Source organism: Mesoplodon mirus, assembly GCF_964341445.2.
Source record: "Mesoplodon mirus genome assembly, chromosome: 11".
In the NCBI taxonomy this organism is placed as follows: Eukaryota; Metazoa; Chordata; class Mammalia; order Artiodactyla; family Ziphiidae; genus Mesoplodon; species Mesoplodon mirus.
The window spans coordinates 45,568,145-45,580,960 of NC_138987.1; the positions used below are offsets into that span (position 1 = coordinate 45,568,145).

The window sequence follows — 12,816 nt, forward strand, 5'->3', positions numbered from 1 at the left end:
CGCACCCCAGCGCTCACCTCCCACCCCTGACCACCATCCTGTCCTGCTGGGGCAGCAGGAAGGCGTGGACTCAGCCGAGCTGATGGCCGTGCACGGGCTGCCTCAGCACACCCAGCAGGCCTGGCCCAGGGGAGCCAGGGACTGTGGGATGGGTGTGCGAGGCCACACAGGCCCACCTTCAGGTGAGCTTCTGGGGCCAGGAGCTCACAGGAAGGGAGGCCGTGGGCAGGACGGGCCCGGTACCCAAACGGGGCAGGTGTGTAGGGATGGCGGGTCGGCAGCCCCGGGAAGAACCCAGCCAACCAGCAGAGTGAAAAAGACAGCTGTATTTGATTGACAATTAACAAGATTTACAAAAAGGGCTGTGGGTGTCCTGGTGGAGCTGCTCCCGGCCCCCCGGACCTGCGCAGGGCCTCCAGGTCAGCCTGTCTGACAGGCTGGGACCCCGACCCCCAGTCTGCTGGGTCCCTTCTGGCCGCCTGGGCCTCGACGTCTGACGTCCAGCTTGACCTTTGAGGTGGGGCCTGCAGCACGGAGTCCCCCGGGAGTGCCAGTGCCCCGCAGGGCAGGCCAGCGAGGTCAGGAAGGCATCGTACCACTTTTCTGCCCCATCCAGGCAGGGCAGACGGACAGAGTCTGGGCACTAGGTCCTGGGGGCCGCGGGCACTCAGACCTCACCCCAAAAGGCCCAACCCAGGTATCTGAGGCGGCTGCTGGTGCCTGGGGAGGGGGGCTGAGGCCCGACTGCCCCCAGCAACCCAGCGTGGCGCCGGGGGCATAAGGCACGTTTTCAAATCGCTCAGAAGGCTTGAAGGAGACACCCCCGATGCTGGTTCTGCAGGAGGGAACTGGTGCTGGTGGGCGCCTGGCACTATTGCTCAGGAGAAGGGTGCTATGAGGCTACAAATGCTGAGGTGGGGGGCCCCCTGCCACGCACACACTCGGAAGCCCGGGGGCTCTTCCTCTGCCAGAGAGAGAAGGGCTGAGTCTTGCCCGCTTGGCCTTGCTCCCCCGGGGCCGCCCAGCGCCCGGCAGTGGGTGTCACACACCTGTGTCCCGAGACCATGACGGTGGAGGTCGGAGTCAGAGGTCCGTGACCTTGTTCTCAAGTGCAGCCGCGATCTGCTGCAGGCGGAAGGCCAGCTGCATCTTCTGGGCGGCGGGATCCTCCTCCAGGGCGTTGATGATCTGAGGACGGGTCACGTCAGAGCACAGGCCAGGGTTAGGGTTAGGGTGCACACGGCCGTCCCAGAAGGACCGGACCCCTACCTCGTCGTAGTACTTCTGCGTATACTGGTAGAGCTGGTGCAGGGCCACGAGGGTGTTCAGGGAGTCCGTGTGCGCCTGGGAGGGTGGCAGAAGGGCTGCGTGACCCAGGGGCAGGAGGCTGTCTCCCAGTGGGGCAGGCAGACGCGAAGGGTTCCCCGGGCAGTCACAACATGCACAGCCGCGGCACACCGCGGACAGAGAGCCTCCCACCCATGCAGACCCATGGCAGGCGGGGCTGGCTCAGAGCTGCTCGCGAGCCCCGCCTCCCCCCATGCTCTCTCGTCTGCGCCTCTTTCTCCCCCGTGGGCACAACTTCGCCCGCCCCCCGTGCAATCTCCTGGCCCGCGCAACAGGGCCTTCCGGGGTGGGGTGGGGTGGAGGGCTAATCCTGGGGGGGCTCAGCTTGTGGGTCCCCTGGGCCGCCCTTACCCGGGAAATCTCTGCCAGGTGTGTGTTCATGTCCTGGTCGCTGACCTGCACCATCTGTCTGATCCCCTTGTAGTAGCTGTGGGGGGAGGGGGAGTTACACAGGGTGGGCCGCGGGGGGCGGGTACCGGAACGGGGTTGGGGGGGCGGTGGTGGCTCCCAGACGCTGAACCCGAAGCTACCCACAGGGCCCACCTCCTGATCACAGGCCCACACCGCCCGGGGGCCCTGCTGGGTGGGGGCTGAGGGTGGGCAGCCAGGCTCTGGCCTCGTGGGGTGGGGGGGGCACTCACTCCTCCACCATCTTCTTATAGGTGGAGATCTCCTTGGCGTAGAGTAGCTTGTTGCTGGGAGAGTCCTGTGGGGGTCGGAGCCAAGTGACACACAAGCCAAGACACCTGCACGCGCTCAGGATACCCAGAGAAAGAGAGGTGTGCGGGGAATGGGGTCCAACAGCGGTAGCTGCCCTGCCCAGCCACAGACCTGACAGTGTTTTCGTCATTTTGTGATTAATAGTAAAACTCACTTTTTCTCTCTCACGGAAGTGGAAGAAGCTCGGGGTCCCAGGCTGCCACAGGTCCACTGCCCAGGGGGCCTCCCTCCGCCCCAGGTACCCTGCACCTGTCTTTCTACTGAGCTCCAGCCCCCGCTGTGCAAATCCACGCCACAAACCGACCTCCTCACCTGCATTGCAGCCCCCCTCCCGACGCTTCGCGCTGCCAGGAAGCGGGCTGGGCTGCCCGCAGCTGCACTTACGCGGCTCAGCTTGTGCTCTGTGCGTGTGCAGGCGTCCATGAAGGTCTGTGCGATGACCGACAGGGAGGCGTCCACCACCTCGTGGACGTGCACGTCGAAGATGAAATGGGGGTTCTTGAGGATGTTCACCCAGAACCGGAGAGGTAAACTGAGGCGGGACGACAGGGTGTGAGGGGCCGCCGAGGCCTGGAGAAGGGCGGGTGGGGCGGGTGGCGGCATGGAGCCCACACCTGTTGGTCTTCCAGATGTGGATGGTGTCCTCGTCCTTGATGTCGTGCTTTTCTGCCTGCTCGTCCAGGAAGTCGAAGAAGTACTTGACTGCGGGCGGCACCGCGTGGCCGGGCGCCAGCACACTCTGGAAGAAGTTGTCCACGAACTGCTGCAGCGTGCCCTGCGGGGCGGGAGCGGGGCTCAGCGCGTCCCACCGGCGCCGTCCCAGGTCTGCCTCCCACACGCCCTCCGCGGCCCACCTTGACTGAGAGCAGGCGGGTCAGGTAGATCTCGGTGATGGCCTTGGTGCGCTCCTTTTCCTTCACGCTGCCACGCTTGGACTTGCCTTCATCCACCTCGTCCGTGGGCCGCACCAGGTGCCACACCCGGTTCTCCTCCTCCAGGAGGGCGTGGCCTGTGGGGGAGGGGGGTGCTGAAGGACGAGGACCGGAGCCCGGGGCCTGGGTCCCACGCCGGGCTCACAGCTCCCCCGAGACAGCGGCGTGAGGCGGACACTGGCTCGTGATGACCTCCAGAGGCCAGAAGGGCCCGGACGAGAGGAAGGGACTCACGCTCCCCAGGAAGGTCTTGCTGGCTGTCCTCAGGCTGCTGGGAGACCCCCACCTTCGACAGGATGAGAGTGGCTCCATCCCGGACCTGGGGAACAGAGTCATGAGGGCGGGCCTCCTGCCCCACTCTCGGCAGGGGGTTGGGCCCGCCCAGCCGCCACACTCACGTTGTAGTGCATCAGCGTGTTGACACGCTTCCACCGGCCCTCCCGCTGAGAGGTCAGGTCCAGGTCTGACAGGATCTGGGCTGTGGACCCAGGACGCCACTCTGTGGGAGGACACAGCCCAGCTCCTGGAACCCGGCCACAGCCCTCCCCGTCCGGTCTTCCTCTTGCTCTCCCCCACCCGACCCGGCCGACCGGGCTTCCACGGGCACAGAGCCAGGCACGCGAGGGTGGCGCTCACCGAGGACCACACTGTCAGCCTTGGGCCAGCGGGAGCAAGGCTGCGTGCGGTACACCTGGTCAATGATCTTCTCCTTGACCTGGGAGATGGTGTCACAGTTGAGGACCTTGACAGGGATGGCGTCGACCCCTTCGTCCTGGACGATCACGCTCACCATCTGCCGGGGACACAGAACGAAGGGCCAGTTGGGGAGGGGCCCTCACCCTCACTCGCCCCAAACCGGGAGCAGTCCTGGGCCTCCCCCCAGTGGCGACATCCTTAGGTAGAGGAGTGGTGGTGGGGGTCCTGAGCCCCTTCAGCATCCAGGCCTCACCCTTTCCTGCACGCCACGGCTCAGCAGGACAGAGAGCAGAGGACCACTCACTTCTAGGTATCATCACGCGACACACAGGCATCATGGGGGCACACACCATGTACCACCTCCACACGCGCACGAGTTTACCACCACTCACTTGGTGTGCCCAGGCCCCTCAAACGCCTGCAGGAGGCCCGGGCACCCAGGAGGCAGCTGGCTTGGGGTCATGACACTTAGAGCCTCTCTCCAGTGACCCACGAGCCTGCTGAGGACCCATGACCCAGGCCCCTCCCTGAACACGGGGGTGCCCAGCACGGGGAATGGGTTCTAATGCAAGTCCACGAAGGAAGTGAGTGGCATCAGCTTCTGGTCCTGAGGCTGGCCTGGAACCCGGCCCCTGAGATCTGCCAGCAGCCCGCCCAGCCCCAGGGGCTCACCAGGGGTGCATACTCCACGTCGTCCCCTAGCAGTCCTGTGTCATTGAGGGTGTATTTGGCTTTCTTCTGCACAGCATCCACCGGCCCCTTCTCCACCTGATGCTTGATGGCCTTGAAGAGCTTGTACAGCGGCTCCCCTGCGCTGTCCTAGAGCAACACAGGGCAGTTGAGCCATGGGTGGGACTGATCGTGCCAGGGTGGGTGGGAAGCAAACCCATCCAAGTGGAGCTGGGCTGCAGGGAGGTGGACACTTGTGGGGTACAGCACCACCTCGTCCCTCCCCACACCCTGGCAGGGCTGTGTGGAACCCACCTTGAGATACTGGTACAGGCAGATGGACATCCAATTAGACAGCATCCTCTCCACCACTGTCTCAGACCTGGAGATGCAGAAAGGCCTTGTGTTGAGGGACCCTTTAGTGCCCCTAGGATCAGCTGGCTCTTCCAAGTACCCAGACCACCCTCAGAGCAGCCCAGCCTCCGTCCAGGCCAGTCTCCGTCAGGCTGTACATTTATAGGCTGCAGTGACCAATCTCCCAGCCCCCTCAGGGTGGGCCTTTCATCTTCCACCCCATCCTACAAAGAGCTGATGACAAAGGGGAGCAGATAAGTGACCAGCAGAGACCACCTGCTAGCAGCGACAACCCCCGCCATCCCTCCGCCCTACTCATTGGCACTGGCTGTACTTGCTGGCAAACCAGGTGCCTGGACAAGCCTGTGCTGCCCCACTGCCACCCCCAACACCCCCCACCGCGGCCTCTGCCCTTCCCCACACACCTGCGCAGCATCAGCTTGGGGTTCTTGGCCACCACATACTGCTCCATGAGCTCCAGGAAGAGCGTGCGCATGATGTCCGTGTAGTACTCCAGCTTCCCGTGCAGCGCCACCGTCAGCAGCGACGCAAAGTAGACCTTGGCGCGAGCCGAGAACTCCCGCTGGTTCTCCAAGGTGTGGATGAACTGTGGGGGAGGCCGGTCAGAACCCCGCCCCACCCCGCCCCACCCCCTCGCTCCAGAAGCCCCGCCCCTCAGGTCCCACCCCACGCCCCAGAGGCCCCGCCCCGCTCACGTTGATGAGGAAGCACTTGCTGTTGAGCAGGTTGGAGAACTGGTAGAGCGCCTGCTCCACCAAGGGCCGCCGCGACTCAGGGATGTCCAGCTTGCCCGTGATCATCACGTCCTTGTCGCCATCCTTGGAGGGCAGGAAGAAGACGCGGTCGGTGTAGGTCTTGTAGTCCAGCACGGGGATGCCTGCCTCGTGCACGTCGTTGGTCTGGTCCTCCATCTCAATCATCAGGTCTGCAGGGAGATCGGGGTGAGGCCGCCGGCAGCCCGCCCTCCTCCGTCCGTCCGTCCGTCTGTCCCTCCCAATGCAGCCCCTTCCGAGCCCTCCTCCCCCAGGACCTGCAGGGCGGCCCCTACCTGTGAACTCCTTCTTGCAGCGGTCACGCACGCTCTCCTCCAAGCCCTCCAGCTGGGACTTGATCTTCTCGTACTCGCGCTCTGCCTGTTGGCTCTTCCTCCTGGGGGGCACAGGGAAGCTCCTGGGACCTGGCCTGGATTGTGTTAGCCGGTGGGTGTGGCCAAGGGGCTGAGGATGCCGGGGGAGGGGCTCACCAGTAGCAGTAGACAGACACGGCGATGACGGCCACCATGGGCACGATGACCAGGGGCAGGATGAGGCTGAGCGGCACATCACTCACGCGCGTGTCATACTCCACGCGGCCCAGCACCCACTCCCGGGAGCCAAACTTCACCTGCGTGGAGAGGCAGACTCAGCAAGGACAGGTGTGTGGCCGAGACCACGAGAGCCCGGTGCCCTTTCCCCTCCCTGCCCCCACCCTACACGCACAATGAACTCAGGCAGGTTGTGGGTCGTGTCCCGCTTCTGCCGCCGCTTGGGAGGGGGCTGCACCTCCGGGGGCTCACAGTACAGATCGGTCTCCGTCAGTGTCTTCATGATGCACCGCTCGGCACCCACGAAGGCCTCGGCCTCGTGAATCGTCATCGCCTTGTTCAGATTGGTGCCCTGGGGGGCGGGGGATGGGGTCACAGCGCCCAGGAGGGCTTCAGGGATGCCCCGACCAGCTCAGCCCAGACCTTGGGCTGCTCCCCTACACGCACCCGCTCAGGACCTGACCCCCGGGGCTGCACTGGTCCTCACCCGCGCGTGAATGAGCTTGTTGACCTGCTTCTTGACGCCCCCTGTGAAGTTCTCGAAGGTGGGGTCGGCGACGTACTCAAAGGCACCAGCCTCAGTCCTGAGCAGGGCTTGGTGCCCATCCATCTGAATGAGCGCTGTGAGGTTGTAGGCCTCGGGCTCCTCGGGGACGGCCGGGGACAAGAACACAACCTTGGAGTCACTGCAGAACACGTACTCCCTGCCCACGACCTAAGAGCCGAGGCAGGACCGTGAGGCCACTTGGTACAGGCTGCATCCTGCCCTGGCGTGTCCCCAGCAGCGGGCACTGACTGACCGTCACGGGCTGCAGGGGTCCGGCCTCCCGCCGCCGCCTCCAGGACTGCAGGGGCTCGGCTATGACCACCATGGCGAATTTCTGGATCAGGCTGAAGCCCTGTCCTGTGACGTTGATGCTCCGGCCACCACTGGGGGGCAGGGAGGGGATGGTGCCTGAGTGGGCACACCTGGGCAAGGGAGGTGCCCAGCCAGCTCCAGAGCAGGTGCCCTGCAAGGCTGTGTCCCGAACCCCACCCTGCTTTTGGATACTCTTGCTGGTATGTGCAAGCACAGGCCTGCTGCAATGGCAGGGGTGGGGGGTGGGGTGGGGTGTGTGTGCTCAGAGCATGTGACTGAGCACCGCCACCCTGGACTGTCAGAAGCAGGGCTGGGCTGGGTGGCAGGGGGAGGTGGAGGCGGGATGTCGGGCCTGCCCGACCTGGGGGTACAGTGGGGATTTTTGGAGGCCTCCTCCTGTCACCCAGACCAGCTCTGCCATATCCTCACAAGCCCAGTGAGAAAAGGGCACCTGGGAAATAGCTAGATGGGGTGGGTGTGGCCAGCAGTGTGGGAGTGGGGGGGCACCTGCCACAGGGGGAGGAAGAGGTCACACCTGACAAAGCTTCGCAGCGGCTCGAAGGCCCGCAGGACTGGGTTCTCACGGTAGGTGAAGGTGACGCCAGGGCTGGGCACTTCGGAGCCCCCATAGTAAATCTTTAGGGACAGCTCTCCCGGCACCGCCTGGGGGCCCGTGACACACTGAAGCTGTGCCCCAAACTGCGTCCTGGGGGTGGGGATTGCCAGTCAATGTCAACCCCACCCTGGGACCACCCGCAGCCCCAGGCCAGTGGGTCAATGGGTCTGGTTGGTTCCACTGCCCCCTCCAGGAGAGACACAGGGTCACGGCCAGAGGGCCCTCACCCTGTCCCCAGGACCAGGGCAGACCAGGATTTGGCGGCCTGTGGGTGACACCCACACTTTACAAGGGATGTCATTGAGGGTCACCCGCATGTCTTCCTCAGAGCCTGTGTCCAGGTGGGTGCCATTGATGGTCAACGTGGTGCCGCCCGCCTGTGGCCCCTGCTTTGGCTCCACGCTGAGGGGCTGAGGCTGCTAGAAGAGGAACAGGGGCATTTGACTCAGGGCTGGGGCGGCAGGGAGGCAGCCCTCCCTCCCGGGCCTCGACTGGGCCATGACCATTGTCAGGAAGAGGCAGGGGCACAGCCTCGCCTCACCCCGAGTCAGCACATGGCCCCCCAGATCCCACCCACATCTGTCCTGACCTGCAAGAGCCACCTGCCAGGTGCTTACCTGATAGGTGAATTGGACATGGGGAGGCGAATGGCCGAGCTTCCCGCTGATGTCCACCTCGACGCCCCCCGTGAAGGGAGCCTCTGCAGCCTCGATGGTGCACACGATCCTGCGTGGGTGGCAGGCAGGTGGGCACACTCTGTGGGTGTGCAAGCCCTGGGCACCCACGCATACCTGGACCGTGTCCTTCCTCTCCATCCCCCCAGTCCCCCAGCCCCCCAGGGTAGGGCCTGGCCCAGCTCTGAGGGCCCATGTTGCCCACTCACCGGGTGGACACGGAGTACCGTTCTGGCTCAAAGGCACAGTTCCGGCCAGCCACGGTGACCCTCTTCACGTCGTCTGCTCTGACCCCCAAATTTGACCCAAGGATGGTGATGCGAATGCCTCCGCCGAGCGGACCAGTCTCAGGCTGGATCTGAAATTGGCAGAGCCCGGCTGACCTGGTGGCTTGGGCAGGCCAGGCTGCGCAGCTGGTCCCAGGCCGGGCTGGAGTCCCTCCTGTCAGGGAGGTGGGGGGTAAGGGGGCTTACCCTGGTGATGACAGGCGGTGGGCACTCGGAGGTGGCGTTACCACACAGGGCCGCATACACACACCTGCTCTGCCCGCTGCACCACACGCACTTGTAGGCAGGGTCAGCGGCCAGGCACAGGCTGCAGTCGCTGCGGCCGAAGGAGCAGTTGTAGAGGGTCACTGCGGAGGGAGAAGCTGGCCGTCGGCAGGGCCGCCCTGCTCCCCTTGCCCGCCCACCAGCCCAGCTGCCCACCCCACGCACCTTGGAGCCGGCTGTCAATGTTCTTGCCGTAGGACTTGACATACAGATGCAGGGGCAGCGTCTCGTTGGCATCGTGGGAGAGCTGGGGGCACACAGGGACACGCTGCACCCTCGACTCCCACCCGAGCCCCTGAGGGTGACCGCCGTGTGTCCCCTCACAGCCGACGGGCAGCAAGGGGAGGCTTCCAGGTGGCTAGAAGCTGGAGGCTCAGAGACGGAGGATGACTTGGATTCCAGGGAGACAGGAGACCCAGGGATGCTCTGAGGCCACACCTGCCTGCCGGCCCTGCTTCCCCAGCAGGGCAGGTGGTGAGCCTGCCCCCGCCCCACTGCTCAAGCCCCGGAGGTAACTGGGCTGCCCCCGCAGGGCCAGCCCTTGGGGGTCCCCCAGCCTGGCCCGCCCACCCCAGGAGGCGTACCTTTGGGGTCCGAAAGGAGAAGGTTCCTTGCTCCTGTGTGCTGACTGGCTCCTCAAACTTGAGCAGGTCACTGCCCACGTGCAGGGAAGAGCCCTGCCAGACAGGCCAGTCAGGATACCCGAGGCGGGTCAGTCCGTCCCACATGCCCGCCCTGGGCCCCGGCACCTGCCGTGCCCGGCACAGCTCCTGGGCCAGCTTGGGCACCCCCATCCCAACTGACACCCGGCCACTCACAGACAGGCCCCGCCACGGTCAACACCCGGACTCACCGCCCTGCTCCCTCCTGAGTGGCACTCGGCTGCCCAGCCACTGCACACCCTAAACCCTCGAGGCCCGTCCAGATGTCCCCACGTCCACCCTGACCCCTCTGCCTCCTTCACGTGCTGGGCCCTGAGCCGCAGAAGGCTGGATGGGCCCCGGCGCTTAGCTTCTGGTCTGCAGGAGGATGGCTCTGAACAAGCCTACGCCTCTCCACCAGCCATCATGGCCCCTGCTGGGACCCCCAGGCCTGACCTCACCGGTTAGCCAGGGCCCCACAAGCCCCCCACACCTTCACCGTGTCCAGGTTCTTGCCCTGGAAGGTCACAGCCGTCTCGTGATTCATGGGGATGACCAGCGGGCTGGGGTCCAGGAACTGGGGACAGTCGTCCTCCTGGGGAGGGCAGGGCTGGTCAGGCGCTGCCTGGCCTCAGCCAAGCAGCCTGGCCCCCACGTGCCCTCACGGCCCCTCACCATGTGGGCACGGACGATGCCGTCCTCAGGGTTGGGCGAGGCCTCCCGACACTCGTGGTAGCGCAGGTCCCACTGGCAGGTCCAGCGGTTGCTGGCGCAGGAGATGCACCTGCAGGAGAGGGTGGTGAGGGGTGTGGGGTCCGCGGCGGGGGCTGTGAGGGGCAGGCAGGGACACCACTCACGGCAGGTTCTCCTCCAGGCTCATGGCCACTCGGCAGTCATAGAACGGGTACATGTGGGAGGTCAGGAAGACATCGCCACGTTTGAATAGGAGCTGGATGGTCACAGCCACGTGATCTGTGGATGGCAAATGGGGACAGCATCAGGCGGGGTCGCAGGACGCAGGGGAAGGCGGGCTCGGGTTGGGGGGGAACAGGAAGCCGGAACTGGGCACCCCCACCGGCCCCAACTCCTCTTTCCATCAGAGCTCCCCACAGGCGACCCAGCAGAGAACGGGAGGCCACGTGTGGAGACCCTGGTCTGAGTGGGGCCCCGCAGGGCTCAGCAGGACCCGCCGCCGCTATCAGATCTCGGTTAGCTCCCCAGGGCTCTGCGCTGCTGGGCCCTCGCTCTGTCCCTGCAGGCACCGAGGGCCGTGGTTCCTGGGCATCTGGGGCAGAGCGCCTGCCAGGTCCCAGCCATGTCACCGCGTGGCCCCCACCTTCACCAGTGAGCCGTCCTCCGCTGGCCCCGAATGCTCAGGGGACAGGCTCCGGCGGGGCCTCACCCTGGCCAGGCGGCGTGCTGGGGATGCTGCTTGGGGAGTTGCAGACCACGGCGCCCCCTTGCATGCTCGCCACGTGCGGCGGTGATTCACCAAAGAGGCACAGCAGCTTGTCCTCCTTGCTCAGGGCCGGGAGGGGACTGACGGTCAGGTGCACCTGCGGAAGGGCCACTCAGCTCACAGCGGGACTCCTCTGCCCAGCCTCAGGGTGCAGGCAACCTCCCGCCCCTGCCCTGAGCCCCGGTCCTCTGGCCGTTCTCCGGCCGCCCTCCTGTATGTGTACACCTGCCCTCTGGAGAACCCTCTAGAACCTGGCTCCATTTCATCTGAATGGGCCCCTCTATGGTCACCTAAGCCACTCCTGGGACAGGGCCTGGGTCTGCCCTGGATTCTCAGGAGCCCCTCGGGTCAAAGGGGCCAGGGGACCCAACAAAGGATGGGGTCCCTGTCCCCAGGCTCAGCACCGCCGTCCAGTCCAGGAGCAAGATATTACGCAGGCCTCCTGCCGTCCCCACAGGCCCAGGCCAGCAGCGCCCCTGCCTCCACCCTCACCACACACCTCTCCCTGGGCCCGGCGGCTCATGTTCTGCGGCTGGGCCTCGGTGACAGCCACGCAGGACTCACTGCGGCTCCACAGCCAGTGGCCACTCTCTTCGGCCCGCGGGCACTCGGCCCTCCTGGTGCATCTGCGGGGGCAGGGGGCACCTGTCAGCCCTCAGGGTGGGGCAGCACCCCCAGACCCAGGCTGGGGCCGAGCCCCCCAGACTCCCAGGTGCTCACCGTCCCTCGACGACGCACCAGCCGCAGTAGGGGTCCTGTGAGCCGCGGCACTGGGCGCAGGTGGAGAAGCTCTCACACTCCTGCACAGGGAGCCGGAACACCTGGGGGCACCGGGGCGATGAGCAGGACCGCGGCCACCACAGGGGTCAGGCCAGCAGCCACAAAGGCCCTCGCTCAGTCGCCAGACTGTCCTGGGATCACCAGCTTGATCCCACCTTTACCCCTAAGCCTTAGAAGCCTCAACACGACTCGAGGATGGGCAGTGAGGGCTCCAGGAAGCAGCTGCTGGCCAGGCTCTGTGGGACCCGGCTGGGAGGCTGGACCTGACCCAGGATCGGGTGGCGCAGGATCCCAGGGCCCATGTCCCCCACCGTCTGAGCTCACAGAAGCTGCCTGGGGCCCCACGCCTCCCTGTTTGCACCTGGGGAAGGCCCGCTTAGAGCACTGACCCTCTGGTCAGGAGGGGCCCAAGGCCGGGCCAGAGACACAGAACAGAGAGAAACGGTTTCAAAGACGGGAACGGTGCTCGAGAGACACTGTCAGGACCCAAGGAGATGAGAGGTGGCCCCCCTCCCAGCATGCTCTGCATGTCTCTAGGGGCTGGACCACCAAGGCCCCTCCTCCCAGGCTCCACAGGCCAACCTTGTCCTGGGTCATGGCATACAGACTGGCCAGGTCTGCGGCCAGCACCAGGTCCCTCTTGATTCTCTTGTTGATCTCCACGAGGACAGAGCCATACTCTGCGGAGCTGCCATCTGGAGCGAGGTACACCTGTGGGCACGAGGGCAGGTGCATGGTGAGGGCAGGGGGCCTCGTGCACTGAGGACCCCTCCGGAAACCACCCTGCCCCAGCCCTGGGCCTCACCTTGAGGACCCGGCCGTCCGAGGTGCCCAGGAAGGCAATGGTGTGGCCATTCTCAGTCGTCACTGTCACGGCTGTCAGGTTCAGGCCTCCACGGTGCAGCACAGCTATGGCCGAGAGTCCGTCTCGGCTGCCCAGCGGGTAGGGCAGGTGCTCCGAGCCACACGGGAAACTCTCGCTGGCACCCTATGGACCACGGCATCAACGGTGGGTGCAGACCCCCGCCCGAGGCCTCTCCCCACCACGGCTCCCAGCACTCGTGGCCCTACACACATCCCCCAGGACTGGCCCAGGCAGGCAGGGCCCCTACCCATGTGCACACTGCTCCCAAACCCAACGCCCAGCGTGGCTGACACCTGGGAGAAGCGGCACCCACATCTCACGCTCACCTG

The 12,816-nt window shown here is 65.5% G+C and overlaps 1 protein-coding gene across 10 annotated transcripts in view; it reads right to left on the reverse strand.

The window, feature by feature from the left end:
• Nucleotides 1-306: 306 nt before the first annotated feature.
• Nucleotides 307-12,816, reverse strand: part of PLXNB2 (plexin B2) — a 29,510-nt gene continuing 17,000 nt past the window's right edge. For 8 of the 10 annotated variants that reach the window (XM_082636740.1, XM_082636741.1, XM_082636737.1 and 5 more), the window contains 34 exons: nt 12,428-12,610; nt 12,205-12,333; nt 11,563-11,663; nt 11,342-11,468; nt 10,786-10,939; nt 10,241-10,355; nt 10,059-10,167; nt 9,877-9,978; nt 9,327-9,419; nt 8,908-8,989; nt 8,665-8,825; nt 8,401-8,549; nt 8,135-8,243; nt 7,800-7,936; nt 7,437-7,607; nt 6,843-6,972; nt 6,530-6,757; nt 6,218-6,394; nt 5,983-6,122; nt 5,788-5,888; nt 5,435-5,664; nt 5,144-5,325; nt 4,680-4,746; nt 4,368-4,514; nt 3,636-3,792; nt 3,398-3,498; nt 3,234-3,318; nt 2,922-3,076; nt 2,682-2,842; nt 2,452-2,599; nt 1,989-2,053; nt 1,699-1,774; nt 1,270-1,344; nt 307-1,188 (listed from right to left, as the gene is read on the reverse strand). In XM_082636740.1, the coding sequence (XP_082492866.1) occupies nt 1,084-1,188; nt 1,270-1,344; nt 1,699-1,774; nt 1,989-2,053; nt 2,452-2,599; nt 2,682-2,842; nt 2,922-3,076; nt 3,234-3,318; nt 3,398-3,498; nt 3,636-3,792; nt 4,368-4,514; nt 4,680-4,746; nt 5,144-5,325; nt 5,435-5,664; nt 5,788-5,888; nt 5,983-6,122; nt 6,218-6,394; nt 6,530-6,757; nt 6,843-6,972; nt 7,437-7,607; nt 7,800-7,936; nt 8,135-8,243; nt 8,401-8,549; nt 8,665-8,825; nt 8,908-8,989; nt 9,327-9,419; nt 9,877-9,978; nt 10,059-10,167; nt 10,241-10,355; nt 10,786-10,939; nt 11,342-11,468; nt 11,563-11,663; nt 12,205-12,333; nt 12,428-12,610 (4,452 nt within the window). In that variant the 3' untranslated portion in view covers nt 307-1,083. The remainder of the gene's footprint in view (nt 1,189-1,269; nt 1,345-1,698; nt 1,775-1,988; nt 2,054-2,451; nt 2,600-2,681; nt 2,843-2,921; nt 3,077-3,233; nt 3,319-3,397; nt 3,499-3,635; nt 3,793-4,367; nt 4,515-4,679; nt 4,747-5,143; nt 5,326-5,434; nt 5,665-5,787; nt 5,889-5,982; nt 6,123-6,217; nt 6,395-6,529; nt 6,758-6,842; nt 6,973-7,436; nt 7,608-7,799; nt 7,937-8,134; nt 8,244-8,400; nt 8,550-8,664; nt 8,826-8,907; nt 8,990-9,326; nt 9,420-9,876; nt 9,979-10,058; nt 10,168-10,240; nt 10,356-10,785; nt 10,940-11,341; nt 11,469-11,562; nt 11,664-12,204; nt 12,334-12,427; nt 12,611-12,816) is intronic. The other 2 variants (XM_082636738.1, XM_082636739.1) reach the window with 2 other exon arrangements.